At 39.2% G+C, this 27,817-nt stretch overlaps 4 protein-coding genes across 6 annotated transcripts; 3 read left to right on the forward strand and 1 right to left on the reverse strand.

Annotated features, from left to right (window-relative positions):
- The first annotated feature begins 111 nt into the window (after positions 1 to 111).
- On the forward strand, positions 112 to 3,210 carry rps26l (ribosomal protein S26, like). 3 transcript variants are annotated; one of them, XM_072683132.1, is made up of 6 exons: positions 112 to 147; positions 450 to 544; positions 1,697 to 1,874; positions 2,082 to 2,212; positions 2,322 to 2,364; positions 3,116 to 3,210. In XM_072683132.1, exons 1-5 carry the CDS (start codon positions 144 to 146, stop codon positions 2,355 to 2,357), a joined length of 444 nt encoding a protein of 147 aa, XP_072539233.1. In that variant the 5' UTR covers positions 112 to 143; the 3' UTR covers positions 2,358 to 2,364; positions 3,116 to 3,210. The 3 variants fall into 3 exon arrangements, with proteins under 3 accessions (XP_072539233.1, XP_072539232.1, XP_072539234.1); XM_072683131.1 differs by lacking the exon at positions 3,116 to 3,210 and having other exon boundaries at positions 2,322 to 2,420; XM_072683133.1 differs by lacking the exons at positions 112 to 147; positions 450 to 544; positions 3,116 to 3,210 and adding an exon at positions 712 to 817 and having other exon boundaries at positions 2,322 to 2,420.
- A 2,089-nt stretch (positions 3,211 to 5,299) lies between these two features.
- rplp2 (ribosomal protein, large P2) lies at positions 5,300 to 7,251 on the forward strand. Its single transcript, XM_072683135.1, has 5 exons — positions 5,300 to 5,405; positions 6,535 to 6,658; positions 6,778 to 6,826; positions 6,940 to 7,041; positions 7,136 to 7,251. Exons 2-5 carry the CDS (start codon positions 6,536 to 6,538, stop codon positions 7,210 to 7,212), a joined length of 351 nt encoding a protein of 116 aa, XP_072539236.1. The 5' UTR covers positions 5,300 to 5,405; position 6,535; the 3' UTR covers positions 7,213 to 7,251.
- A 1,781-nt stretch (positions 7,252 to 9,032) lies between these two features.
- LOC140560298 (uncharacterized) lies at positions 9,033 to 13,745 on the forward strand. The gene is made up of 4 exons (XM_072684650.1): positions 9,033 to 9,317; positions 12,000 to 12,132; positions 12,740 to 12,844; positions 13,084 to 13,745. Exons 1-4 carry the CDS (start codon positions 9,050 to 9,052, stop codon positions 13,376 to 13,378), a joined length of 801 nt encoding a protein of 266 aa, XP_072540751.1. The 5' UTR covers positions 9,033 to 9,049; the 3' UTR covers positions 13,379 to 13,745.
- Positions 13,746 to 13,765: 20 nt separating this feature from the next.
- Positions 13,766 to 18,444, reverse strand: LOC140560297 (uncharacterized). Its single transcript, XM_072684648.1, has 6 exons — positions 18,359 to 18,444; positions 16,631 to 17,533; positions 15,421 to 15,564; positions 15,194 to 15,264; positions 14,743 to 15,077; positions 13,766 to 14,320 (listed from the first exon to the last, which is right to left on the reverse strand). Exons 2-5 carry the CDS (start codon positions 17,523 to 17,525, stop codon positions 14,784 to 14,786), a joined length of 1,404 nt encoding a protein of 467 aa, XP_072540749.1. The 5' UTR covers positions 17,526 to 17,533; positions 18,359 to 18,444; the 3' UTR covers positions 13,766 to 14,320; positions 14,743 to 14,783.
- Positions 18,445 to 27,817: the final 9,373 nt, after the last annotated feature.

Raw genomic sequence — 27,817 nt, forward strand, 5'->3', positions numbered from 1 at the left:
TTCTTTGATCTTTCCTCAGACGGTCACAGGGTGAGCAGACCCCTGTTCTTCTCGCTGACCTTTCAATGACTTTACTGAATACAGCGCAATACTCCCCTCACGTGGTCCTGTATTCATGGTTATCGGCATGTATTCTCCGGGTAATGCGTATGTAAAACACACACTCACTACTGAGATTTCTGTTTTACACCAAGATTTCTGCACAGTATGTTGATCTAAGGCTTCCTCTGTGGTCATTTTGTCCTGAATTCATGCTGCAGTCCTGTCATGTTTTGATCCACACAGCACGATATCCTTCCGCGATAAACTAGCTAACCCCTTCACAGAATGTACCAAAACAAACGTTTTGGATATAAATGAAATAACTAAGCAATGCCAAGAGTAAATGTCCATTTCTATATTTATTACTACGTGCTTATTTATTCCCTCTGATGGTTAAACGGTTCCAGGAGACTCTTTGAGGTTTGTTTTCAGCGGAGGAATACCGTTACTCCAGCCCCGGGCCGCCTGTCCCGGTCCTCTTTCCTGCCTCCTGTTCAACATGGTGAGTGCTGAAACGTGCTGGCTCACAACAAGAATGGACGTTAGTGTATTGTATATCGCGTTTATGTCAAGAAAAATGTACGTCCACGGATTTACCCATTGCTGGTGTGACAGCTGGTTTATTCTCTTTACAATGGATGAGAAAAATTGAGTGACTGGCTAATAAGCATGCGTTTTTCATCATATCAGCATCAGGGCACTGGCTGGACAGCGTTAGGATCTGCGTCTGACGGGTTTACTAATGCTTACACTCAGGCTAGTCAATGTAAAGCAGGTAGGGTTGGATTTTTATACTGTCAGTGTGCTTGTGTTTGTTTATCTTAGCCAACAGCAAGAGCTACAGTGTAATGGCTAATGACTAATGTATGGTGAAGAACCTAGAGATGCTTCTGTTAACTAGGGTCCACAGATACGCCTGGTATTCCTAACCCAGATCTGTCCTATAGAGGAAAGCAGGGATGTTCTAATTGCACAGGTTTTTATTTTATTTTTTTATTTAGTTTGAGCTTAAACTATCCAGTTAATGAGAAATCCTGAGAGCTGTCAATGGTTTGATTAAGTTTGAGCTTGTTTGGCTTATTAGTCTGATGATGCGGATTTCCCACTAAATCTTTATCAGTATTAAATTTACATATTCAAATTGTATACGTCATTGTGTTTTTATTTTACCTTCTAAACAACCCTGGTTGTAATTGTTATTGTCCCTCCCTTTTAATGTTCCTTTATTGCCAAATTCAGTTTCATCCACTGATCTATATCTGACCTGTTTCCTGTTACTCATGGTAGGTGTTGGCCAGGGCTCTGCTGCAATAGGGTAGGGAACAGCCTGTGGACAGTGGTGGCTCAGTTCACTCGTGTGTGTGTGTGTGTGTGTGTGTGTGTGTTCACTACCACAGATGGGTTAAATGCAGAGGACACATTTCGCGACAAAAACGTGCACCTTTACCTTTACAATAGACAGTGTAATCTCAGTGTAACTGTTGATGGATAATGATTTGAGGTTGGTTCATTACTAATGACTAAAGATGCACCTTATCTACGTGCACAAATCTGAGAATCATTGTCATAATTTGACAATCAGAAGGACCCATTTTCCCTTTTGCTCTCCTAATCTACAATACATGTGTTTTTATTTTTATTTTTTTAATGCCAGACTAAGAAGAGAAGGAACAACGGACGTGCCAAGAAGGGCCGTGGGCATGTCCAGCCCATCCGCTGTACCAACTGCGCTCGGTGCGTGCCCAAGGACAAGGCCATCAAGAAATTTGTCATTAGGAACATTGTTGAGGCAGCAGCTGTGAGGGACATCTCGGAGGCTAGTGTATTCGACTGTAAGTTAAAGCTCTCCAAGACTCTTTTCATTGCCTTTTTTATGCTTAAGCTGTTAAAATGCTCTTTGCGATAGCATTAAGTCAGTGAGATTTCACAGTGATGCTGTTAAGTTGAAGAACGTATATTTAATGCATGCTGCTTTGCCTGTGTCAGTGTTTTTGTTTTAATGTTTGGGTATTTTGTGTTTGATTTTTCCTTTACAATAGCCTATGTCCTGCCCAAGCTCTACGTAAAGCTTCATTATTGTGTGAGCTGTGCCATCCACAGTAAGGTAGTAAGAAACCGTTCTCGCGAGGCTCGCAAGGATCGCACACCACCTCCTCGGTTTAGGCCTAGTGTAAGTCTGCATCTCATTACCTCAAATGTTTACAATCTACTTGTGTGTGGTTTGAGTGATGTATTCTGATTGGTTGTTTTTGTGCGCCTTTTTGTTCATCTTACCACAGGGTGCTGCTCCCAGAGCTCCTCCTAAGCCTATGTGAAGAATCGGTAAAAAACTGTACATTTATGTACTAAAAAATTAATAAAAACTGAAAAAATTAAAACGGGTGTGGTTGTAGTAATTAATTAATTTTTATATTAATGTTTATATTTGTGGGTGCTTTTGGTGTCATACATGCTCTGAGTAGTTAGATAAGGTTGTGCAATACAGCTGAAATGCTTTTAAAAAAGGAGAGCGGATAAACTACTACTACACAAGTGTGTGTAATGCAGATGTCAAAAATGCAGTAATGAAATGCATGGCTTTTTTTAATTATTGAAACTTTTTTCCTTATTTTTTATTTGTATATATACCAGCTAATTAGTCCATAAGGTATTTAGTCTTTAAACAGAGAATGTACTTTCAGGCAGAACAAGTATCCTGTAGAGCCTTCCCAGAAAAGTATGTGATTGACACCTTTACTTTCACAGATCACGGTTGTATTGTTATTGTTTGGTTTATTTTTTATTCCAGGTGTTTAAAAGGACTGCATCAGATTTTCCATCCAAATATTGGAACTATTGTTAGTCAGGCTTGGTTTAAATTTAAACTGCTAGAAAGGGACTGAAATTGTACTATAGTCTTTCCACCTTGTACACGACAGAAGTGTTTTCTTTGGGGGGAATACTAGAATGTAAGTGATGATGGTTAAATGCTGAGTGCAAGTTAAACACCTTGCTATAGTAATAGAATCACACTGTCCAAAAATAAAGCGAGCATTCACACTAACTGCATTTGTCTGCTCTGATGTGTTGGTAGCCAAAGCTTGGACTGTCTAGGAGGCCCTAATGACCGGTTTGAGAACACCTGGTATAAGGCAGTTGAACCAGATGTGTTTGAGCTCCTTCAGAACTGTGAGTTAATATTCCTGCTGTAAGGAAAGCTGCTTTTTGAACTCATTGGTTTATTTATTTATTTAAAGGTCAATTAAATGTAACCACTACATTTAACTGTACCTACCTGTAGATAAAACACAGAGCAGTGGTCAGCCACCTCAGTGCCTGGAAAGCAGTTGGAGGTTAGTTACCTCATGAGCACCTCAGCTGTGAATAAGAGAGAAGTAAGTGCTGTTTCTTCACTCCCTTTACCCAGTCCAGGGAATTAGACTGGTGTCTCCTCAGCCCCAAGCCCACCTCTTTAACCTGTAGGTCACACCTGACCCTTTTAGATTGAGCATTTACTGGGATAGAGTACCTGTTACTCATGGAGAAGTAGGTTTTCACAAATTTACTGATCTTGGATCAGCAGGCCATCACTCAGAGCATTTTTTGCCATCTGGCACCACCTACTTTATATAAAAGCCTTGAAAGTGCTGAGTGTCACTAAGTCTTGCTGATCCTCTTTGTGAGGTGTCTGCGCCTAATCGTCAGACTCTCAGATACACAGATGCTCATTCTGAATCGACTGGCCATGATGAGCTGACAGAAAACTACACCTTTGTGCTGATCAGCTTTTTTCCATACCTTTTCAAGCAAAGTGATCTCTCACTGAAGGACCAGGTTCTCAAGTGGAAGGACATCAACACAGGAAACAGAAGAGTAAAACCTGCTGACTGACGCTTCAGGCCAAGCAGTCGAGGAAGAGCAGCACAACAGCGTTTTCGCTGCTGGCTTGCATCTCTAACAGCTGAAGGAGCTGTTCTTTGGAGAGCTGTGATTAAAATGGCTGATAATGATGGAGCTGGGGAGGAGAGGGAGATGGAAGAGGCGCAGGAGTTTAACAGTGAGGAGGAGACGCTGCTGTATTTTGGTCGGTACAGCGAGGCCCGAGCTGCTCTGCCCTGGGAACAGCGAACATTTAAAGAGAAGGTGATGCATCACCTTGATCGGATGTTTCTGGTGTTCCTTGCTGTTTTCTTACTGCTTCTGGTTTCCGAGGGTGTCTATAAATTCTGGTACATAACCAGCTGGAGGAAGGTCATGGAGTTTCTACTGGACTCTGTGTCCTACTTGTTCACACAGGACAAGGAGGAGATGTTGTATGAACTGTAATGGCATTTTGGATGCTGGATAAGGCCAGTCTAATTAACAACATTAGACAAACAGGTGTAGTTTTCATTGCCTGTTCTTTGATTCAAGGTTAAAAGTGTGGCAAATGCTACAAATGTGTGTGTTTGCGTTATTACTGCCATAACTTAATAAATTGTTGTTATTTACTTGCATTTTTCCATTTATTTTTTATATTTGAAATGAATTTATATATAAATGCCGTAAGATAACAATTATATTCATAATGTTTGTATTTAACGTAGGAATCTTGTCATTGCCATGCTACAGCACCCCTGAAGCAGAGGAGTTAATGGCATTAAGGGGTCACATTGGGAGTAGCACAGCTCTAGTGAACTGGGGCTGTGTGTTCAGTCCCTGCTCCAGTCACTGTGCATGAGAAATTTGGTGTGTCCACATGTGATTCCTTCTGCTTCCCAAAAATACACATGACTCCTAGTTGTGAAGAGTGTGTGCGTTAGTGGTTGTGTGTGGTACCCAGAGACGTGAGGTGGACTGGTGCCATGTTCAGGGGACATTCCTGCTTGAGTCCACTGATTTCAGATAGGCTCCTGACCCACCAAGAACCTGACCCGGAAGAAGCGCATGAGAGGACAAATGAATGAATAAATGAATGAATGAGCTTTGAGAGCGCATCAGGGAGCCAGGCCTCACCATGTGATGTTTGTGTAAAGCAACAGGAAGGGCATGTGACCACACAAAAATATAAATGTATACACACAACCTCCAGTTTCCCAATAAAGTAGAAAAACGTGTACAGGCATACTGAAAGCCAGCAGTTAATGGTTAAATATTAATTCTGCATGAGCAGGAAAAGCGTCTCACTGCTGCCTCCTATAGGATCTAAATAGGATCTAAAAAAAAGACGCGTGGGGCGTTTTCCGAGCACTATCCAATCACAGGCTTCTTTCCTGACGAGACACTTCGGACGCCCAATCAGATTTCTGAACACGGCTTCATAATAAGGCTATATCCCCCCAGCCTTTCTCTCCCGTCCGGAAATCGCAGCGTGACCTACGTTTCGTGTCTTTCGTAGACTTAAAGTAAGTTATTTTAGGAATACGGCCGTAATGGTTGGTAATCTTAGCCCGCCACTAACACCCCATACACGTAACTGTTGTTGTTAAGGCTGGTTGGACTTGCTGAGGTACACAGAAATTTGGTAAACACGCTTGGTAACCTCGTTAGCATGCTGACAGCTAGCAGCGTGGTCGCCATACCAGGCTGTGCTCCATTTTGTTGTATCGCCAGCCAAAAACCACTGGCTTGAACAAAATATAAAAAACACGCTTTTTAAAAAGCATGGGGACTGTAGTATTATTTTAATGTCCTTTCCAGACTTGTGCAAATGCCATAGAATGAATGAAATTAGATGTGAGTGAGTTTCTTAGACGCAGAAGAAGGAAACCAATAAAACTGCCACTGTCAGATGTGTCGTAACGCAACTCAGAAAGTGTCACTGTCGAGTATTAAAACTCGTAACGAGGTTAAAAGTTTTTTTTATACAATAGAAGAACATTTATTAACACTTATTAACAGTGTCCAGTGGTATCGAGCAAAGCCATGGTCTTCTGAATAAGGCTGCTCACTCGCAGCAGGTGGCCTAACTAGGAGGGCTGTTGATCACTGGGGGAGAGGGTATAGTAGTGGCTTGGGTCCCAGTAGTGTGCTGTGATGGGGAGAGGTGGACAACAATGACACAGTTACTCAGAAAATCTGTTCTTGGTTCGTTTAGCACCTTATTGTTGCTTTTACACAAAAAAATAAGGCTTTTTTGGCCTTTTTGTCTTTGACATGATGTGAATCTGGCAGGTTGGTTTTTACATTGTGTATTTCATAATAAAGGAACTAATAAAAAATCTAATCAATGAGATCAAATGTTGTTGAATTAATTTTAATTGAAATTTCTCATGTAAAGTTACTACTTTGGGTATGCAAGGCTTCAGACATGAATTATATTTGTACATGTTTTTACATGCACCTTAACTTTTCGGATGGGCAAGGTTAGAAAAGTACAGAAAATCTGTACATGTGTTTTAGTCCACCTCCACTGAGGGGCAAAGTAGATATCAAGGTGTTAAAGTTTCATAACCTTAAATTGAAGGTCAGGTTGGTCAGTAATGTCATATTGTAGTAAACAAGTAACAATTTTTCAACAAATTTTCCTTCCAGAATGCGTTACGTGGCCGCTTACCTTTTGGCTGTGCTGGGTGGAAACACCAGCCCCTCCGCCAAGGATATCAAGAATATCCTGGGGAGTGTAGGAATTGAGGCCGATGATGAACGTCTTAATAAGGTAAATTTTTACAAACTTGTGATCTGTTTATGAAGCATGTTCTGCTGATGTCAGATACAGCCTGCATAGTGTTTTGCTGGTTGGATACCTTGTTATTTAATTATCGTGTGACTCAACAGGTTGTCAGTGAACTGAATGGTAAAGACATCAATGAAGTCATGAACGCCGGTATGTTTACATTTAATTCTGCTCCTCACTTTATCGGCTCAGTCACTGAAATTCTTCTTGCGGTTTGTAAATGGGTAAGTGGGTTTTCTTATGATGATGATGTCTTCCTGCAGGCCTCTCCAAGTTAGCCTCCGTGCCAGCGGGTGGTGCTGTGGCAGTCTCTGCCGCCGCTGCCGGTGGTGGTGGGGCTCCAGCAGCTGGGGAAGCACCTGCAGGTAAGCGCTGTTTTTAAATGTAAAACCATATTATTTATGTTTTATGTCACTGGCTTAACTGAGAGCTGACCCCCCCCCCCCCCTTTCTTTATAGCGGAAGAGAAAAAGGAGGAGAAGAAGGAGGAATCTGAAGAGTCTGATGAAGACATGGGCTTTGGCCTCTTTGATTAATCTTTCGTCTTTTCACAACAATAAAAATGGAAACGATTACGTCTTCTGTGAGTTTCATTAATAGCTGGTTTGTGTTTCTACTTGAGACCACTGTTCAGTGATACACTAGCACACAGTTTTATACACAGTTAAATGTCTACAACAAGCCGTTTGTACATGCTGAACACATTATTGCAGTAATTTTAGTTGGTACCTACTACTTAATACTTCACTGCCTTGTATGTATTCATCTTTGAACAGAAAAAAATGAACAGAAATGTGAAACTTGATAAAGCATTTTCCATATTCCTCTTAGCTGCAAGTTACATACCACTTAATTGCACCCACAAGAAAACAAGAGTTTCGTATGCTTCTGCTGAAACCCTGGAAAAGTTGTATTTAAGAATATTGAATCAATATAACCATTAAATATTATTATAAATATTGTTATTAATTGGGACTAAAATTCATAGTATAATGATGATTGAATGTATCATTACAGTTCAGATTATAATATTAATCACAATGCTAATATAATTTCTTAGTACACCAGGTAATGACAAGCTATGGTGTGCAAAAATAGGTCCACTGAGGGACACTTCAGTGAGAGACTTATACTTTATATTATACTAGGCTACGCTGCTATTTTTTGATTCGAGAAGAAGAAATGGAAGAAATGATTTTAGTCCAGGTCTAAAACTGGTTTTCTGGTGTCACACAGAAGCAAGCTAAAATTAAAAGAGTGCTTTGGAATGTATGGGGTAGGTTTGTTCAGGTAAATGTACACACCATGTCTGGCCTGCCATGTTAGAACCTGCCTACTTACTGGCCACAGTGGCTGTCCAGCATGGAATTGGTCACAAACTTTTACCACATTTACTAGAAATGTGCTAATGTGTATAAACATAGAGTTTCAAGTGACAAATGTTTAAGGAGATTATGTTTATGAAAGATTTCCTCTTACTGTCTTGTGTGGTATGGAGAGAGACTGGACCACTGGATCTTTTTTTTTTGTTTGATTAATTATAGATGATAAAGGTATAAATTGCTGCCCCCAACAACTGGTCGATTAAATACATAATTAAACCTAAAATTTTAAACACTTTATTATTTTTAAGAAAACATGTTTTTAAATAGAAAAAAATATCACTGAATACACAAATATATTTATTTTCAGTAAAATAGAAAGTAGTTATATTATAAGCTATTCTAACATCCATCTGTAGTTTATCACAGGTATGAGTTTAAATTTTCACATGCTCAAACAGTAGAGGCCATTTTACTTAATACTGCAGTGAAGAGGCATGCCAAAAATCATATTTAGGAATATGGAATGAATGTAATGTACATATAATCAATACATATTAGAACTTGAAATATAATCATGCTGTTACTTACATTAGTGCACCAATTAATGGCAAGCTATGACAAAATAGGCCTAAAAATAGGTCCACTGAGTAATTTATTGTCATTGTTGGCTAGACCAAAGTAATCTGAAGCCTAGTTTACTGTCTGAGCAGTGGACAGACCAGCTCCCCCTCTCACTTTCTCTGAAACTGAAAACTGAAAGCTTAAAGGTAAGTAAATGTCAACAACTACCTAGATAGAAATTCCATGTGTGTCTCCATCTTATCTACTGTACAACTATGTACCATAGTACAATACTGTGGAACAACCAGACTGTGAGTGTATAGCTTGTAGCCCAAAATCTACTTGGGTGCAAATGCTGTAACATGATTTAACACTATTAATAGAAAAGCTGCTAGGGCCACACATCTATAAAAACATTTCTCGACAATGTGGCTTAAAAAGGTCTTCCTTTGCCCTACAGGTCTTTGTGAAGTGCGCTAAAGTGGAAATGAAGCACTTGGAAAGGTCAATCTCTGAGGGTAATGGGACAGTTCACCAGTTTGACCCAAGAGGACACTTGGGAAAAGAGCATACACAGGAGAATAAGCTGAAAGAGAGGGATGAGGAAGAGGACAGAGGTAGCAAGGTGGTAGAAAGCACACAGAGGGTCCCAGAGTTACCAGAGGAGTACTTTCATGGCCTAGAGGACCTTCCATGGAACCTAACCTCACTCGAGCAGACTGTGTATCTCAGTCTGCCAGTGTGGGTACAGGCAGGTATGTTTACACTTCTCAGGAGAGAGATTATTGCTTTCACTGACATCATCAATTTGAATATCCTCAGTTTGTTCAGTGTTTTACAGACGGAGCAGGTGGGAGGGTATTTCTGTTCAGTCTGGCTGTGGAGCACAAGTTTTACCAGCCTGGTGTAGGGTGTCATGCCAGTGGGCAGTTGACCACAACCTTTGCTCTTTGTTTGCTCACCGCCCATTAAGCATCCACTTCTATCAAACACCTGTGCCACATGGGGCTTCATTCTCGAAACACTTTTACCATAAAAATTTTACCATAAAATAACAGCTTCAAAAGGATTATTGTTATGATAAATTATAATGCGCTTCTGAATAGCACCGCTACTGTAGCTATTGTAGCTTCTTCTGACTCAGCACACTTATAACTGCACCATGTAACTTGGGTGAAGTGGGCAGGAATACTTAAACACTGCTCATCTTTGTGTAAAACCCTATAATATTACTCTACTGTCTCAGTCCACATGCTTCTTTCTTTCAGTGATCCTTCTGTATCTCTCAGCTTGTCCAGAAATGCATATACGCATGTCCTTTAAGAGTGATTCAAAGCACAAATCACACTTACTTACTATATAGGGAGCCCAAGAGCAAGAAATACAAATTCTTGCATAATGCTGCTTTAACTTTCTGTAAGTTAATGAATTAGAATGCATAACAGTGCACAGAAATCACAGAGGCATATCACTTAAAATTAGAGTTTGGTAAAAGAACAAAAACAAAAAACAAAAACCCTCCTACCCCAAACCAGTGGTGAACAGTAACGAAAACATATAATTCAAGACTGTATTTTAAACATTATCTGTAGTTTATTAAACTGTTTGCATAGCGTAGTGTTAAACATCCTACTTTTCACTTCACGACTTCCTGCAGCATGGGTCATTACACTCTACTGAAGTGGGAGTCAGCTGGACTACACTCTTAAAAAAAAGGTGCTACAAAGAGTTTTTTCAGTAACGCCATAGAATAACCATTTTTAGAGGAGCTGTGAGTGTAAAGAACCTATAAATTGTAAATAACCTTTAAACATTTTAAAGGTCCTTCAGACATTAATCTGTTTAGCAAAAAGTGCACTTCTATGCCATTGCCTAAAGAAGCCTTTGCAGAAGGAAGGACGTATGATAGGCTTTCAAATTCAAGCAAACCAAATGTGCACTTTTCATTAAATGCCACTAAGTGCTGATGTTCCAATGACATTTAGCAATAGTTTTAAATGTCCCCTACTTATAAATTACTTTAGCTGACAATGGAAAGGCTGATTTCTTTTGTTCTTCTGTTTTAAGATCTTTTTAAATCTGTTCCCAGACTCATATACAGACTCATCTTTGACACTTTTATCTACATTACATAGTACATACTCAGAAACTACTTAGTATTACTAATTGGTAGCAATTGGGATGTAACCTTAATGTTGGAGGTTTAAATAAGACAGGCTCCTCCAAAATCTTTTTTAACTATGTTCTAATCATCTGCAGCGGTCATGGTCATGGGTACCTGAGGCTCATTGATGCTATCCAAAAAGGCCCCACCTCACAACTTGCAGGTCTTAAAGGGTCTGCTGCTAATGTCTTTGTGCCAGACAACACAGGATGCCTTCAGAAGTCCTGTGAAGTCTAGGCCTCAAATGCTCAGATCTGCTGTGGTGGCACAGTGGAAAATACTCGATATTAGAGCAGCCTGGGTGGACCTAAATTTTGGATCAAGATGGAAATAGGAAGTGATCTAAGTGACTTTGTGTAAGGGTTCGTCATTGGGGTACAGAGTCTCAGTCACAAAGACTGCTCAACTGTCTGGAGCAATAACAAAAAGACCATACACACATCAGCAAACGTGGTTATAGTCGAAAGTGCACATTCAGTGATTGTTATGCAGGTACATTAGTGTAGTACACAATGAAAAACAGAAGAGCAGCTGTTATGGTGTAACCGAGAATACTAATGCAGAAGTGATCAGGCTGTGTCAGCAAGACTGTCCACAACCACACAAAGGGGAATATTACAGTAGAAGTGCAGAGCATAACCCCTTCATTTTAAAGACAAGTGCATACTTAGACTATACTAATAGAGTTCTTTCAGATTTACTCAAAAGTGATACTATCACATCCACCCTTCACCTTACCCTCGCCAAATGGGCGAGTGTACATCAAGAGCAGGCCTGGATGCTTTGTACTAGCTTGGTTTAGAGTGAACTTTCTCTTAAAGAAGTGTCACCAGTCTTATCTGCAAAGGGCCGATGTGGCCGCAGGTTTTTGCTCCAAGCAAGCTGGAGCTCACCTCATGTAACTAATCACTGGTTAAAAAGCTGAGACCAACTGATTAAACAAATGAAAAGCTCAAGCTTGATTGGAATGACGAAATGTGGAATATGTAACCACATCAACTCTTAATTGATAGATTTGGTGAAGAAAGGGTCACTTCAAATCATTACTGAGTTACTCTGGATGATCAGCTTCATCCTCTGATGAGAGTGGTCTCTTCCAGGATGATGATGTCTCCCTCCACAGATTACAAGGACTCATAGAGGGGTTTGATGAGTATGAGAATAGTGTAAATCATATTGTACTATATTATGTTTTTTACATTCACTCAACATATTTTAGCGCTTATGGAAGTGCAATGAAATGTGCAAACATCTTTTTCTTCTTCATTTCTAGCCTTGCTTTGCAATCTAGCTGGGCAGTATGGCCTCTGGACTTTCCATAACAACTTCCTGCCCTGCCGCCTGATATCCTACTTGTTTCTCCCCTACACTTTACCTGCTACTCTGATGGTCTCGTTCAGCTACAGGTTAGAGTTTGAAGACAAATGTGCTATTACCCTGCATAAGCCCACATTAGTCACCTCAGAGTAAGACTGCTGATCTCAGATCAATCTGTACTTTTACGTACACTATATATCCAAATATTTGAGGACACACTTTGCAGGACACACACACAGCTTGTCTAGTTCCTGTATAAAAGTAGTGCCAATAGAATAGGACTGTCTGGAGCAGATAAACATGGGGAACTGTGGAGCAATGGAACTGTGTTATCTAGAATGATGGTTGGTGCTCCATTCATGGGGAATTAGAAATTAGGTTGGGTGGCGATCATGCAACATCCTGACCTCACTAACCCTCTTGTCGCAATCAAACGAGCAATCATCACAGCTGATATCCAACAAAAGCAGCATTAACTATTTTTTTAATCTTTGATGAATGAGCAGGTCCCAATACGTTTGTCCAGATTAGGAGTATTGATCAGCACTCATACTCAAAAATGCTTTGTAAATGATAGGGCCTGATCTTAGATCAGTGTTTATACTCTGGTAAACCTCACTGTGTGAGAGAATATCAAGTAATGACCTGATCTGTGTCTACGTTGTGTGTGTGTGTGTGTGGGGGGGGGATAAATAGGTTGCTGTGCTGGACAAGGCAGATTGTCCAAAAGGCTGTGCTCTGGGCTATGGGGCTGTTGTCTACGTTCAGTCTGCTCCACCCTAGTGGACACTTGCTGGACAGGTAAGTCCTGTTTTAGTCTAGTTTCTAAGAGCTAGGATGACATTCTCGCTAAACAGTTGAGTGTATAAGCATACATGTTTATTGCGAGCAGAATCCCTTCATCAGTGTATAACACATGCCTAGTAAGACATAACGACTGAGTGTAGTCACAGCCAGACCAAACTCAAAAATATCTTGAAACATTCTTGCAGTCTTCAGGCTTGTCATTTTTCCATAGATGTTCTCCTTGGTTTTTTCAGATTCCTGCTTTTGCCCTTTCCCTCTCTCTCTGCTCTGTGCTTTCCTCCTTTGCCTCATGCACTCCATTTAAACCCTCTTCCTCTCCTCTGTCTTGCTTTGCACTCTGTGCCACGGTGCCTCTCGGCCTCAACTTTGAAGGAGCAATCACAATCCGGCAAGCACAGGCAGCTCCTCCAACTGTCTACCGCCGACTACTCCTCTATTCAACCCCCCAAACCTGCAACCTTTGCCTTCCTCTTCAACCTTGAGCTAGAAGTTGACTGCCATTGTCAAGCAAACAGGTTATGTGACTGAACACCTTCCTCCAACCACTGAGCTTCAAGTAGGTCAGAATGGGACACTGCATTCGTTTGAGTGGTAATCACAGTGTTATGTTGAAATCCTGCTTCACCTGTGTTACCTAATACACCAAAGGAAAGCCGCAGCACTGTCTGTTATTTACCAGCATTCCTGAGGGCTTACATTATTTGCCTTAACACTTATTTTGCCTTTTGTTCCTTCCTTTAAGGGAGGCCTATTACCTAAGACCCAGCTTTAGTGTGATGATAAACCATTTCCTTGAGTCATTTTTGGCCGGCTATCTTCAGTTGATGATATTAATAAACAGAGTATTTTCAAATGGAAAAACTGCCAAGAAATGTAATAAACATGTAGAAAAATATATTTATTAGTAATCTTTCATTGTCATTACATTGTGTACGCCTGCATACACACTTGTAGCATATTCTGTAATTGTTCAAAAGCTTGACACTTGATATTTTTTGACAAGATGTTAAAAGCATTTGTTTATGGTAGAATTCTTTGGCTGTGAGAGTTTTGGTGAAAGCTTTTACTGGCTGTGTCACAGTGTTGTTTTTTTTTATATTTCTCCAAAAGCTACACACTACATACAGTCATATACACTTAAATACATTAAATTATTACATTAAATTAAATTAATACATTAAATTGGCTTCTGCTCAGGTTTCGTGGGAACACAACACCTTGCAATAATGACAGTTTGCACAGTAGCCTTAGTTAAGCATCTGTATGTTCCATACACTAGGCAATAAATAGTTAACATTATAGTTAATGTAGCAAATATCTGTCTTAAATAATTAAACTTTACACCCTTCTCTCACAGACTTATTCTAATATCAAGTTTTCAAACAGTCAGATCTCACTGCATCTTCTCCAATCCCGTGATGATGTCATTGATTATCACCCCTCCATCAGTTCTCCCCAGTATTATGGCTTCTGAAAGGGAAAGAGATACACAGATAGAACGATCTTTAAGTCAATATGTTTATATATATATATATAGTTAGTTTTGCATAATAACTGAATAATACCCTCAGGGTTCAAAAGAGTAAATTAAAACTGTTGTTGACTAATCCACTCACTTTTAATGGTACTGTAATAAAGCACTCAAGAAAAGTGTTTAAAACCATACTAGAATAAATATAAATAAACATAAATAGAGTATAAAGTATAAAGAATGTATTGTTGTGAGTGATGAAGCACATCTGACCTCATTAAGTATTGACTAGATACACTAGATACTGAATGGTAACTGTCAATGAGATTCCTCATTAGAGGTAACAGTTTAGAACACACACACACACTGCAATTACAAGATACTGTTTACCTTTACATCTCAGGAACCATCTCTGACTTACCTGGCTCCTTCTTCGTCAGAGCGCTCCCCTTACTTCTGTTTCTATTTTGTCATGTCACTGTTGTGAGGCTGGCTCTCACTCATGTAAGTAAACCGATCCTTCAGGTACTGGTTCCCGAAGCCAAGGATGTGTCCAGAAGTATGGCGAGAGAGACTGGCCACTCTGGCTGTGAAGTCCAGTGTGAAGGCAAACTTCACGAGCTCTGGAGCTGCCACAGAAGGCTGGGTTTTCTTTTGCTTGGGGAGTTCAGACTGCACATACTGGTCTGCCAATTGCTGGAAGGAGCCATAGGAGAGCATGCTGAAGAATGACCTAATGGTTGGATTCTCCTTTAGCTGTGGGGGAAAGTGAACAGAGAGGGTTAATTAAGTGACTTTACTTGAAATAATGTGTTCAGACTTTCTTCTAAATGCTAAATGCTCTTTTAAAGTTGAGTGAAAAAAAACATCACCTTTGGATCCATGATGTCTCCTTCCTGCTTAATCAGAGCACTGATCCTCTCAATTACTTCCTCTTTAGACACTGACAAGGCAAGGAATGTACATAAAATATGAGCAATTGCAAAATCAGGTTTCTTTTTATTTTGGAACTGTCCAGTATTGCATAATCAGACTGAATATATTCCCTGAGAAATTAAGTTTAACACAGCTTACGTCTAGGTCAGTAAGAAGTACTCACTGGATAAGCCATTCATGGCTGTGGGTTGAGGGAGGAAAGTCCTGTTCTCCTCTGTCGGGCTGTTTTTAATTTCATGCACAATGTTCTCCAGCACCTCTGCCATTTTCTCATAATATGAGCTAGTGGGCTCAACCTCCTCAATTGCTGCCAAAATAATAAACATTCTGTTAAAAACTACAAATCTACAGAAAGATAACATGACAAAAATGTAGCAGATGTTTTAAAGGAAATAAAATGTAAAGAACATGTATATATACCAAAACATATAAACATGTAATAACCGAAAGTTATGCTAGTAACTGAAACATATAACAATAAAAATGATTTGATAAAACATACTAAAATATTTAACATATTAATAAGCATAATATTTATTATTCATTTACTTTCGAAATGTAAAACTTGCTCATAATGAAGGCTAATGTTCTTGTGTGAACATGTATGAACTGGGTTTTTTTGGAACGGAAACAGGGATTTAAATATAGTTATATGCTGTTAAAAGAATACGATCCTTGAGGAACTTTTAGAGAGTATTTTACCTGCATGTTCTCTAATTTTGTTGTATTGGTGTTTGGAACTGATTTGTTTTGGGTATTTTACCTGTAGATCCTCACTAAGTTAATAGATTACGTCTTGTGTGTTGGTTGTGCTTTAGTCGACTAGTTTACTAGTACACTCTCAACTCAGTTTTCAGGAAAGGGGATCTCTGGTGTTGGGGTTTGCTTAGGTTTGGTCAATTTTGCCAGCACACTCTAACTGTGTTTTTACAGGAGATTATTTGTTCCACCAGGATTTTCACACAGGTAAGAGAAGTGCACCTATACATTTCATACGACATAGGACTGTTTAGTTCCTTAGGCCAGAGGGAGTATTGTTGATTACTGGCCTGGGAAGTTAAGTTTAGTATTCAGCTTTTCATTTAATTTATACTGTACCTACATACATTTAGACACAAAATAGGGAAGTGTGTTTTTGGCTTTGTGCTGTTTCCTTCTTAAGAATTGCCCACAAGTTGATTTTTCCAGTGTGGTACTAGATAACAAAGCATTTTTTGTTAATACAAGCTCTCTTTTCTGTTGTTCTCTGACTTCAGTGGTTCTAACTTATAAAATGCCATGATGTTACTGATTTCACAGAGCCCTGGCTGCAAGATGGGATTGTAACATTAGACTATTACATTCGTTTTCTGACCCATATGTAAGATACCTACATTTTACTGTAGTTTCATGGTTAGCAGAAGACAGGTCTAGATTACACGGTCTCCCAGTGGCCTTATCTAGTCCCATGTCCCTGCTGCGTCTCTTTAGTGACGACTTCCTCTGGGACCGTCGTCTGGAAGGTTTGCGACGCAGGATGACGGCATCACCGTTGGAGAGAACATCGGGGAAAGGCAGGCAGGAGACTGGGGGACTTGAGGGCTCTATAGGAGGGATGTCTTCTTCAGTTCTCACAGCTTCTTTTTCTTTTTCCTCCTGCTTTTCACTGTTCCCTCTAGAGAACCACCCCAGAACAGTTTTCCATACTGAAGACTTCTTACTCTTCTTGCTGTCTTTGGGCTTCTTTGCCTCTGTTGAGCTCTCCAGCTCGTCAGCGAGAGAGGGTTGTGGTAAAGCCTCATCCCTAAAGTCATCTGACTCCTGTTTTTTGTTTGGTTGTTTAACATCTCGCTTGTCTTTTGGTAAAAACCACTTCTTGGGCTTCCCGTCAGATTTGTGAGATGCGGACGATCCGTCATTTCTTTTGAGGGTGGCTCTTTTCCTCCACCGCTTCGATTTGTGCTCTGGCTTTTCTGCTGTTTCCTGGAGCTTCCCTGTTTCCGGCTCTGAGAACGCCTCATCTTTACCAAGGTCCTCCTCTGAATCTGAGATATTGAGGTGAAGGGAAGTGTCACTGGAATGTTTCCGGTCCTTCTTATTCTTCTCAGCAAGGGTGACCCATTTGTTTGTCCTACGCTCTCGCCGATGTGGATGCTGTGCCCCATCATTAAGGCTCAGGCTTCTCTTTACATAGACCTCCAGGAGCCGCTTGCTGTCCTTCTCACCCACCAACAGCACCTGGGGACCGGACTGTGCAGTCTGTTCAGTCAAAGGCATTCTGGACACCATGTGTGTTCCTAGTGGAAAAGAAAAGTTTAGTTAAACTTAGGTTTATTAAAGAGAAACTTGAATCTAAATTGAATTTCTTTACAGTGGTGGTGACAGGGAAACATGGCTGTAATGCAAACCGTTTACCATTTAAAAGTACATGTTAACTTTAATACGTTTTATATGTAATGATAGATATTTTTGGGTGACATCATAAAAAACACATTGTCCTATCAGCCAACACATTTGCTATTACTGATTTTTACTTTTTACTAATTCTGTGATTTAGTGTAGATTTAGTGTTAAACTCTTCAGACGTCCGCTTCCATTCATCACTACTGAACATTTCTGACTTGGAAAGTTTTCCAAGATCCACTTTGTTTACATCTTAATAATTTTATCATGCAACACATTAATAAAATAAATAAATAAACAAAAGGTTTAAAAAAGATTTTTTACAAAAAGGTTTTTACCACAATAGTTAACCAGTGATATTCTAATACTGTGAAATATTAAATAATGGATATGTTTAAGAGTGCAGGTACATTTTAATGGACTTTTAAAAGCTTGGGTTTTTCTAAATTATGTTCTAGACGAGTTTAAAAATGGAGGAATTCTGCTTCTTACGACTATTATCAATTCTGAACGCACCTTTACACGATTTAATGACCGCAGGTAAGAACTCTTTCATTCCTGACGTGCATCTACACGTAGGTTACTCTGCGGTTACCAGGCAGTCTACACCCAGCATGAGCGCCTGTGACACTTCCCCAACTGCTATTTCTTTTAGTAAAGTAAAAAAACAAGAGCTATAAATGCGAACTGGTTTTATGTAAATTAGGCAGAATACTTACCTTCCTCTGAAGTCTGAAGTCTTGTGCTTGTTAATCGTTCAGAATTTAAATGGACTTGAAACCAGACAGCAGGTTTCAGCTGTGTGTAGACATGCCTTCGTGTGGCCACGCCCCCTGTAGAGCCCGACCAATCGCCAATTGACTAACGTCACGGTTGTCCAGGTAAGTCAGGTGATGGGGGATTTCTGTAGCTTTGCTGTTTACCGTATCGGTGCGCGCTTCTGTACGAGGAAGTGCCCTTGCATTTAAGAAGACCAGTCATTTTTATAACCCAGTAGGTAAACTGTAAACAGGTGGTTCCAGACTGCCCTGCTGACTTTTCTGGTGTCTCTATTCCACTACGTCTTTTACAGCTCTTGCCCAGTCTAAGCGAAGGCTAATGGTATATAGAGTAAATCATTCGTACAACATACAGCACAATATAATAACAAAAACAGCACAATATAATAACAAAAACAGCACAATATAATAAAAAAAGCAGCACAATATAATAACAAAAACAGCACAATATAATAACAAAAGCAGCACAATATAATAACAAAAACAGCACAATATAATAACAAAAGCAGCACAATATAATAACAAAAACAGCACAATATAATAACAAAAGCAGCACAATATAATAACAAAAACAGCACAATATAATAACAAAAGCAGCACAATATAATAACAAAAGCAGCACAATATAATAACAGGGATATTATTTAGACTCAAAGTCTCAGAGTTGAAAAACCTGTTGGGTTGATTGGCTTGGTCATTGTTTTCCTGTGTGCTTCTCAGAAGAACCCAACAGGTCACATGTCTAGCTCTGACCCTGCAGATTAGTAAATGACATGACATGACATGACATGACTCTTGAGGGTCAGAAATAAACCCTTAATACTACTAGGAAAACTCAATTCAGTGTTTAATAGCAAATAATAGAGAATAACAGAGTCTGTATAAAATGTTTATTAAGCAAAATCAACTAAAGGTGATTATGATTTCAGTAACATAGCCAGTCTAGATTCATCATGTACTGGTAACGGGGATAGCAAAGTAATTCATGTATTTTGCTAGCTGACTGATGAGCTTTGCTGGCACCTGAAAGTGACACACCATGAATCTTAAGCCTTGTCTGTTCTCTAAGAAGAAAATCCAGCATGACCGAAACAGAGCTGTAAAACAAATTTTGACAAACAAATCTGTGACAAGATAAAATGCAACGGCTACTTCAAGAGAATATGTAAATATGTTGCTTGTCAAACTGTAAAGTTCAAACTTATGCAAAAAATAGAAGAAACAAGTAGATTAAATTGACTTGTATTTTTTTTTCTCTCAGAGGAGGACCGTGGTAAAGATGAGGCGTTCTCAGAGCTGGAAACAGGGAGGAAGCTCCAGGAAACAGCAGAAAAGCCAGAGAACAAATCTAAACAGTGGAAGAAAAGAGCCACCCTCAAAAAAATCTGAGGGAAAGCCCAAGAAATGATTTTTACACTTTGATAAAGACAAGCGGGATGGTAAACAACCAACCAGAGCCTTAAAACAAGAGTCAGATGACTTTAGGGATAACACTTCACCCCAATTGTAATAAATCCTACGTCTATACTTAACTTAAGGTAGACATACATTATACATGCTGTATACACATGTTTATAATCATAGACATACAAACCTGGTGATACAGCTGAACCCGAACAGTTGGGCACTAGAGGGCACTAAAAGACATCTAAAGTAGCAGAGGCTGATTCAAGTCTGAATCATTGCAGTTACTCAGCCTTATTCCTAATTGGGGATTGTCTACCTGGCTGACTGGCTGATCACACTGACCTGTGATCACTGACCTACTGAACTGAGTAAAAGTATGCAGGTGATTGATGCCTACGATTTACTTTACCTCCAAACACAGGAAGAAGTCTCAGCTGAAGGTGGATGCAATGTGAAACCATCCCCTATTGTAAAACTGCTATTCATCTGTCCATCCTTTTTGGATACATGTGTAAAAGTAATTCCATTCATATTTATATTTTATATTATATTTACATTCATAGGTTTAAAATTATTATTAAGAAGAAATGTGAATACAATAAGGCGATGGCCTCAATACCCCTTTAAAATGTTGTACATTTCACCCACTGCTGACAAGTAAAGCTTTAGTATTGTGTTTGAGTCAATATTTAAATCAATATAAAAAATAATTTGCACTTAATTTGCAGAGAAACATTGGCACATGCTAACGTCACATGCAGACGTCATTTCGATATTGACATTGACTCTTAATCTCGTTCACTCTCATCATGACATTCTAACATCATCAGAAATTGATATTTCATGTGGTGTCAGGTGACCAAAATACAGCGTCTGTCTAACAGAGCTTCATGTCAAGCTGGCGTGTGATTTTCCGGCGGTGACCTAATTTTCATTTTCAACTAATTGTTATGCTTGTCTAACAGTCAGATGTCTATCTGACATCAAATTGACGTCCAGTGCCTGCTGGGTTGATTTAAACACAGTAAAAACACTATATGTCCAAATGTTTGTGGACACTCTATCTAATGAATGCATTAAGCCACTTTAAGTTCTACCCATTGCTGACACGTAAAAACACACACACACACACACACACACACTTTGTCTAGTCCCTGTAGAGAAGTACAATAGAATAGGACTCTCTGGAGCAGATAAACTCAAACCTATTGGCACCATGCCTAATGCCAGGCATGGGCTAGAGGGGTAAAGGGGTAAAGGGGTAAAGCCCTCCAGATTTGAGCTGTGGAGCAGTGAACCTGTGCTCTCTGGAATGATGGATGGTTCTCCATCCAGTATTTTTAGAATAAATTGGGTTGGGGATGAGGTGGGGTTTAGATCATCCAACATCCTGACCTCACTAATGCTCCTGTTGCTGAATGCAATCGAACATTTATCTGTGTGTCCTCTTATTAATGATGAGCATGGTCTATTTCTTGGAAACACCTCATTTCAGATAAAGCCCTGCATAAGGAAGTGTGACAAATGGGACTGAGTTTCAGTTTCACTTATGAGCATGTGATCATGGCAAAAAAACAAAAAGCAAAAAAACAGCCTTTACATCAAACGTATTATAAGAAATGTGAGCAATTGTTTACTACACCAGGTATTCACCTGGAAAGACTGAAAGAGCCTCTAGACTATTGAAGAGTTATTTGGAGGCAGACAGTGTGACATTCCAGTCAGGCTGGCCTCAGGATGAGGAATGATCGTCTGGGGTTAAATGAAGCAAAGCGAGAGGAGAGTAGAGCATTTATTTGTCTTAGACAAGTGGAATTATGATTTATTACCATGTGCTGTAAGAGTGTGGGGATAAGCAGGAGCATATTCTAGCAGGAAGACGATCACAGTCATCACCCCTGGGATCTGCTCTGACTCCCTAGACACACACTGGCCTTTATCAGGCCTTACTGTAAGATTATGTGTATTTAGTGTGTTTGAACTGCTTTCTAATTAATACACCAAACCAGAAATATGACACAAATTAGACATTAAATTAGTATTACTATTAAATCTAGTATTAAATGAGGATTAAATCTATGACTATGCCCGTCTGCCAGCCTTAAACCCCTTAATGCAGAGAGGCTTATTACACACTAAGGTGTATTACTCAGTAACTGTACATATTGGTGGGGCTATTATTTGGTAATAGCATAGAACACCTCCGGCCCACCGGCAGGCCATTGGCTGTTAAGACTGTAAAATAGGTAGTAACCTAGGTAGTTTTAATATTACATTGTGGAACACAAGACACAATCCTCTGTGCAATAATACAGCATATAAAATGCTTTCAGACATTTTCAGACTTTGGGATGACGTTATAACAACAACAAACTGAGAAAATAAACTGTAGAAAAGCTTATGAACAGAAACTCACAACACCACAGGGAATGCTGGGAAGTTCTGCTCACAGTGCAGCAATATTCCGATTCAGGATGTTCATTAAAACTTCACAAATTAATGGTCACTTACCCAATAGGCTCTTTAAATAGCAGTAAAAATTGTAAGTTGGTGTAGTGAATAGTGGCTAATGGCACTGCCTTTCCCATGGCATACAAAGGTTAGATTCATTGACTGGGCAAGCACACCACACTACACCAATCGAGTCCTTTGGCAAGACTCCTGTGTAACATAATTCAAATGTGAGTGACTCTGGATAAGAGTTTTAGCCAAATGCTGTTAATGTAAATAACAGTTAATTACTTTAAATAAAATCTCACATGTATTTATTTATGTATCCTAATAGTGATTGGGAAAAAATTGGAATGAAATGAATGTATTATGTATAATACTGGAATACTTTTAGATATATCTCAGAACTGGGGCTCATTTCCTTTGTAATACTTAATTGAATTGTTAGACATGAGTGCAGATGACATGGTTTTTGAAGCGCTTATGGAAATTTGTGATGCAGGCTTCCAGTCAAATGTTTATGGCATTAGACAGGGGGAACTGGTTTTGTGACTCACTGGATTGCTCATGTCTTTACGGAAGCTACTGACTACAAACAAATGCAATATTTTGTCACAAAAAGGACAAAATGTAAGCTCATGGGATTTGTCTCCACTGGACACAAGAGTCACTTGGGTGTGGTCATGATGGTTTCCGTTTCATTTGTATCCAAGTAATGAATTAATCAACACGTTTTGGTACACACTTTTCCCCAAAATGAAAGCAGTCATCTCATGGTTGTTTTTGCTGTGTATTTGGTTTCTATTTTGGGAAACATGCAGGAAATGAGGTTCAACACCTGCCTCAGTTTGCTCCTAATATCCCTGACTATTTTTCTCTGAGGTGTATTGACTTGTAATAGGGACTTAGTCATCAGATCAGCCTGTGACCATTTGAATTATTGAGCAAGACCAAAACGTCAGCTAAATAATTAACAAACTGGGTGTAACAAAGGTAGGTGAGAGAGAGAGAGCGAGGGAGGGAGCAGGAAAAGGGAGCGTGGTGGAGGGGAAACCGCTGAGTGAAGCAACAGTAGAAATCCTTCATGACATCAGTACTTAATCTTCCAATTTCTCGTCTCTCTGCAAGAAAGCCAGATAAGAACCTTGCATGAGTCAAGACCACAAGCAATAGAATGTGGACCATTTCACTTACTGCTTTGTCTTTAAATTACACTGCAATTATTTGAATGGGGTTAATGAAGAACGCTTCATCTAGGTTGATATTGTAATTTGTGTAATTTAAATTAAAGAGCTAAAGATGCTGTCACTTTAAACTCTTGTTTCTTCATGTTTTGGTAACGTTTTGACATGAATGAATCTGGTAGTTGTTATTTATTTTGTTTCAGATTTGCATGATAAATTGACAGATAGACATTCTGCAAAATTACTTCCATTGTAAGCAAAGAAGGTTTTTCCTTCTGTAAAATTGCTGTTTTGGAGAAATGAGGTGTTTGCATGACAGCAACATCGTAAGACTTGAATAAAACAAGGTAAACTGCTTGTTACCATGTGGATAGAGGTTGAAGGGTAAAATGTGTGTTTTATACTGTATATAGGAACAAAGCTCTTCTTAAGTTTATTGAAGGAACAATTTCCCATGGTATATAATCCACACTACTGCTGGGACTGCATAATGTAGAGCAGATTCCTCCTCTGTTAACTGAGGGAGTGTTCCTCATGAGCCCATGTAGCTTCCATATAAAAAATGCCTTATGGTCGCCCTTTCACTTTTTTCCCATCTGACTCACCTTACAGTGATTACAGAGGGAACTAACACAACTGTAAATAAAGAAAAATTGGATGGCATCTGCTAAAAATGTAACCATTAAAGGACCAGAAAAGAAGCAATTTTCAGACACTCTTGTGCTTCACAAATATACATCAGATTTACTTCAGTTTACTTTCTTTTGGCAGTTAATGGCTCAGGATATTTAATGTATGTGAAAATGTAAAAATGGGAATCAGGTAGGCCTTAATGACAGATTTTTCAAATCAACTATATTAGGCCAGGGAACACACAACGCAAATGTGTAGTTAGAGCAAAAAGCCATAGAAGAACCATATTTGGTTCCATAAGCAAAAAAAAAAAAAATAGGATTTTGTTCAATATCCACACCTGTGATATGCCAGTTGTCTTTACATTGTGTCAGAATTTTGTAATGAATGGACCAATAGAAATGCTCCACAATGACATGGGATTGAATTTTACATTTACAATGTATGACCATGATCATTTAAGTAGATTTCTTTGAGATTTGAGGTTTTTGCATGAAAGTGACTGTATACTGTATGCATAACTGACATCAGTGGTGTAGAACTTAATGACACCTTCGTTTTAATTTGACTTGAAAGTTTTTTCAACGTGACTGACTTGATGTGTTACTTTAGCCTATGTAAATGTCTCTTGAAATAAGTGTGTGGTTACATTAGTGTTTTCATGAATATTCATTTCATGCATAAATGTATTATGTATGTCCAGATGGTGTCCTTTTAGTACAAGATTAGGCTTACAAAATGGCCAGTTTAGTCTTATTTAGTCTTAATTAGAGGTATGTGGAGTAAAATGTATTTTTTATGCAGCATCTTCTTGGTCTAGTGTTGTGAAGGACAGGGTTTTTAAGGGAAAGCAGCTTGCTGTGTCACCGGCTATTAGTCTCTGAGAGAGCCTGGCATAAACAAATGAACAGAGAGAGCTGGGGAGAGTCCACCTGTCACTCAGGAGATGTGTAGCTAACAGAACAGATGGAGGGCCCCTTACACATACACACACACACACACACACACACACTGGAGTCTTCATGGAGATATCACATGCACACACCTTCAAACTGCCCTCCAATGTCACACAGGTAATTGAGAACAGAAAGACCTTAGAGGACGAAATGAACATTTCAAAACACTCTGTTTAACCCATTCATGACCAACAGCTATGTGTAGTATGATGAGTGAAAATGGCCATGTTCTGATTGGTCAAAAGTGATTAATGTTTTTGTATTTGTCTCTTGAATAACCTTATAGCCATATTCAGTTTTATTACAGGCACTTTTTATACAGTGTTCACAATAAATTGTCTTATATTTAATCAAGTGTATTATACAAACATAGATCAGTTCCATAAGTATTTAGACAGTCACTCAATGTTTGTTTTTTATATTACATATTGTATCATTACATACAGCGTCCCTCTAAGAATTAAGAATCCAAGGGTTAATTTGCATTTGGAAGAGGTTCAAACTCTCAGTACGGGGTCCAAAGAGATCATTAGGCCAAAAAAAACCCCGAAACCTAGCTGAGACAAAGCAGAAACCTTAAGTGTTTCCTCAAAAAGAAGGAATGCAGACAAAGACCACCACATATACATTGAATTTGGCCTCCGCCTTTAACCCATTCGTGCAGTGACCACATGCATACACATTAGAGAGCAAACACACACAGTGGACATTAAGCATGTGTGCCCGGAGTGGTGGGCAGCCATCACAGCAGCACCCGGGGAGCCTTTGTCAATTTAAATTTAACATCGAGGTGCAAACCACTGGCATCACTCAAGAACAGAAAGGCCAGATTAGACAGCAAGAAATCATCTAAAAAACCTGCCCAGCTCGAAACTTATTTGCATCAATAAAGCCAAGAATAGCTTGAGCACGGAGGAGGAAAGAAATGGTTCATGATTAATGCATAACACCTTATCTGTCAAACACGGTGGAGGCACTGTTATTGCGTAGGGATGTATGGCTACCAGTGGGACTTATGTGTGTTTATTGTGACTGGTGTTACTATGTACAAGTAGATATTGACCCAACACATACTACAAAAGCAACCCCAGGGTTGCTGTTAAGGCAAAGTCAGTCAGGCAAAGATATGGACTGTTCTTAAATGGCAAAGTCTGTCTCCTGACCATTTTCACAATTGAGCCTGCTTTTCATGTACTGAAGACAAAACACGAACAAGTAGCAACTAAAGGAGTCTCGGTAAAGGCCTGGCAAAGCATCTCAAAGGAGTAAACTTATTTGGAGTTTAGTATTTAAAGTACTTATAACTATGTCAGTTGGTCTGTTCTTTTTTCTGTAACATCTAAAAATGGTAGAGAAACAAGGTTCTGCCCTAACAGTGATGGCATGCAGAGTTGGAAAGTACTAACTGAATTCCAAATTGCAGACATTAAGCAAAAGTTATATTTTTAAGCACTATTTAAACATTTTTTGAAAGGTACCATTTGAATACCAACTAAATATAAAAATACAGTCTTCTAAAGAAACAATGTATATAAAATGTAACTATTATGTCATGTAAAAAAGAGTTGCTGGTGCTTTAATGCTATTTTTATCATCTTGGATAGTTGAATCAATATATACATTCACATAAGACAAATTCCTAAACCTCTTTTTACCCATGTGCCATACCTGTATGATGTCATATGCCTCAATATGCAATATGCCTCTGAGTAAGTGGGACTGAATAGACTAAATCTCTGATCACCCTTACACAGTGCCAAGTTAGCACACTTCAGTTACTTCAGTAATGAGGATTGCGTGAAAGAACAAATTGCACCATGTCAGGGTTATAAAGGCCAGTATCTGTCACTTTCTGCCTCTTGTAGATGTAATCAGTCTTTCTGCGCCCTTAATGAGAGAGTAAAGTATTCCAGACGCAGAACTAGACAGACCCGGCCGCCCTAAACACTGCAAGACTAGAACAAAATGGCTGGTCATTAATTGTTGATAGCTGCGTCTCTCCGTCCCGAGTCTGACCCTGTGGTGCACCTGGCCAGTTAAGTATATGAGAAGGAGGAGTGTGGCGGTAGCGTATTAAAGTGATTACGTGTGCTTGTGCGCCTTTTTTTCTTTTCTCCACTTTCCTAATTGGCCCTAACAGGGGCTATCAGCTCAGTGTCGGGTTCTAGAGATAAAGCTCAGCGCGCCTAGCAAAGGCTAAAGGGTCAGCATAGAGCCATTTCATTGCCCCCTATTCACATACATCCCTTTTGGAACACATTATGTGTTGTTTGGAGACAAAAAACCTGTACACCATTAACTCCTTTTTATCGTTTACATAGTGAGATACTGTTAGAAAGATGGGATTGATTTTGAGGTTAAATAAAGAAAGACACATTCATAAAATTAATAAATATATGAAACATGAGACTTCTGTAAAAACTGGTGGGGCTCAGAAGCCAGAGGTCCATTGGCTTCTTAAGGGGTTAAAGGAATATGCCACTATTTATCAACCTCATCTGTAAAATGCAGTTGAATACCTCAGACAATAATTTCAAATATTGCTCTGCCCTCATAGAAGAGGAGAAACTTGGTTAATGTGAAGTCAATGAGTAGTTGCTGAAATGACACTGCTCAAATGTCTGTCACTCATTGACTGCCCACTCAAATGACTGCCTGCCTACAAACCGGCTTACATAACCAAAATATTCTAGCAGCATTCTCTTACATATCATATAAATACTGTGGGGTAGCATTGCTGTCTCAGTGGTCAGTTTTTCATTACCTGT

The sequence above is a fragment of the Salminus brasiliensis genome, chromosome 7 (assembly GCF_030463535.1).
Source record: "Salminus brasiliensis chromosome 7, fSalBra1.hap2, whole genome shotgun sequence".
Classification (NCBI taxonomy): Eukaryota; Metazoa; Chordata; class Actinopteri; order Characiformes; family Bryconidae; genus Salminus; species Salminus brasiliensis.

What these genes read in the sequence shown, in the direction of transcription:
- rps26l (XM_072683132.1), top strand. An exon ending in CCTGCCTCCTGTTCAACATG is followed by an intron (nt 545 to 1,696) that starts GTGAGTGCTGAA and finishes TTTTAATGCCAG; the next exon opens with ACTAAGAAGAGAAGGAACAA. An exon ending in GGAGGCTAGTGTATTCGACT is followed by an intron (nt 1,875 to 2,081) that starts GTAAGTTAAAGC and finishes CCTTTACAATAG; the next exon opens with CCTATGTCCTGCCCAAGCTC.
- rplp2 (XM_072683135.1), top strand. Translation starts at nt 6,536, where the DNA reads ATGCGTTACGTGGCCGCTTACCTTTTGGCTGTGCTGGGTGGAAACACC. An exon ending in CAATGAAGTCATGAACGCCG is followed by an intron (nt 6,827 to 6,939) that starts GTATGTTTACAT and finishes GTCTTCCTGCAG; the next exon opens with GCCTCTCCAAGTTAGCCTCC. An exon ending in AGCTGGGGAAGCACCTGCAG is followed by an intron (nt 7,042 to 7,135) that starts GTAAGCGCTGTT and finishes CTTTCTTTATAG; the next exon opens with CGGAAGAGAAAAAGGAGGAG.
- LOC140560298 (XM_072684650.1), top strand. Translation starts at nt 9,050, where the DNA reads ATGAAGCACTTGGAAAGGTCAATCTCTGAGGGTAATGGGACAGTTCAC. An exon ending in ATGGTCTCGTTCAGCTACAG is followed by an intron (nt 12,133 to 12,739) that starts GTTAGAGTTTGA and finishes GGGGATAAATAG; the next exon opens with GTTGCTGTGCTGGACAAGGC. An exon ending in AGTGGACACTTGCTGGACAG is followed by an intron (nt 12,845 to 13,083) that starts GTAAGTCCTGTT and finishes TGGTTTTTTCAG; the next exon opens with ATTCCTGCTTTTGCCCTTTC.
- LOC140560297 (XM_072684648.1), bottom strand. Translation starts at nt 17,525, where the DNA reads ATGGTGTCCAGAATGCCTTTGACTGAACAGACTGCACAGTCCGGTCCC. An exon ending in CCATGAAACTACAGTAAAAT is followed by an intron (nt 15,565 to 16,630) that starts GTAGGTATCTTA and finishes TTATTTTGGCAG; the next exon opens with CAATTGAGGAGGTTGAGCCC. An exon ending in AGCCATGAATGGCTTATCCA is followed by an intron (nt 15,265 to 15,420) that starts GTGAGTACTTCT and finishes TTGCCTTGTCAG; the next exon opens with TGTCTAAAGAGGAAGTAATT.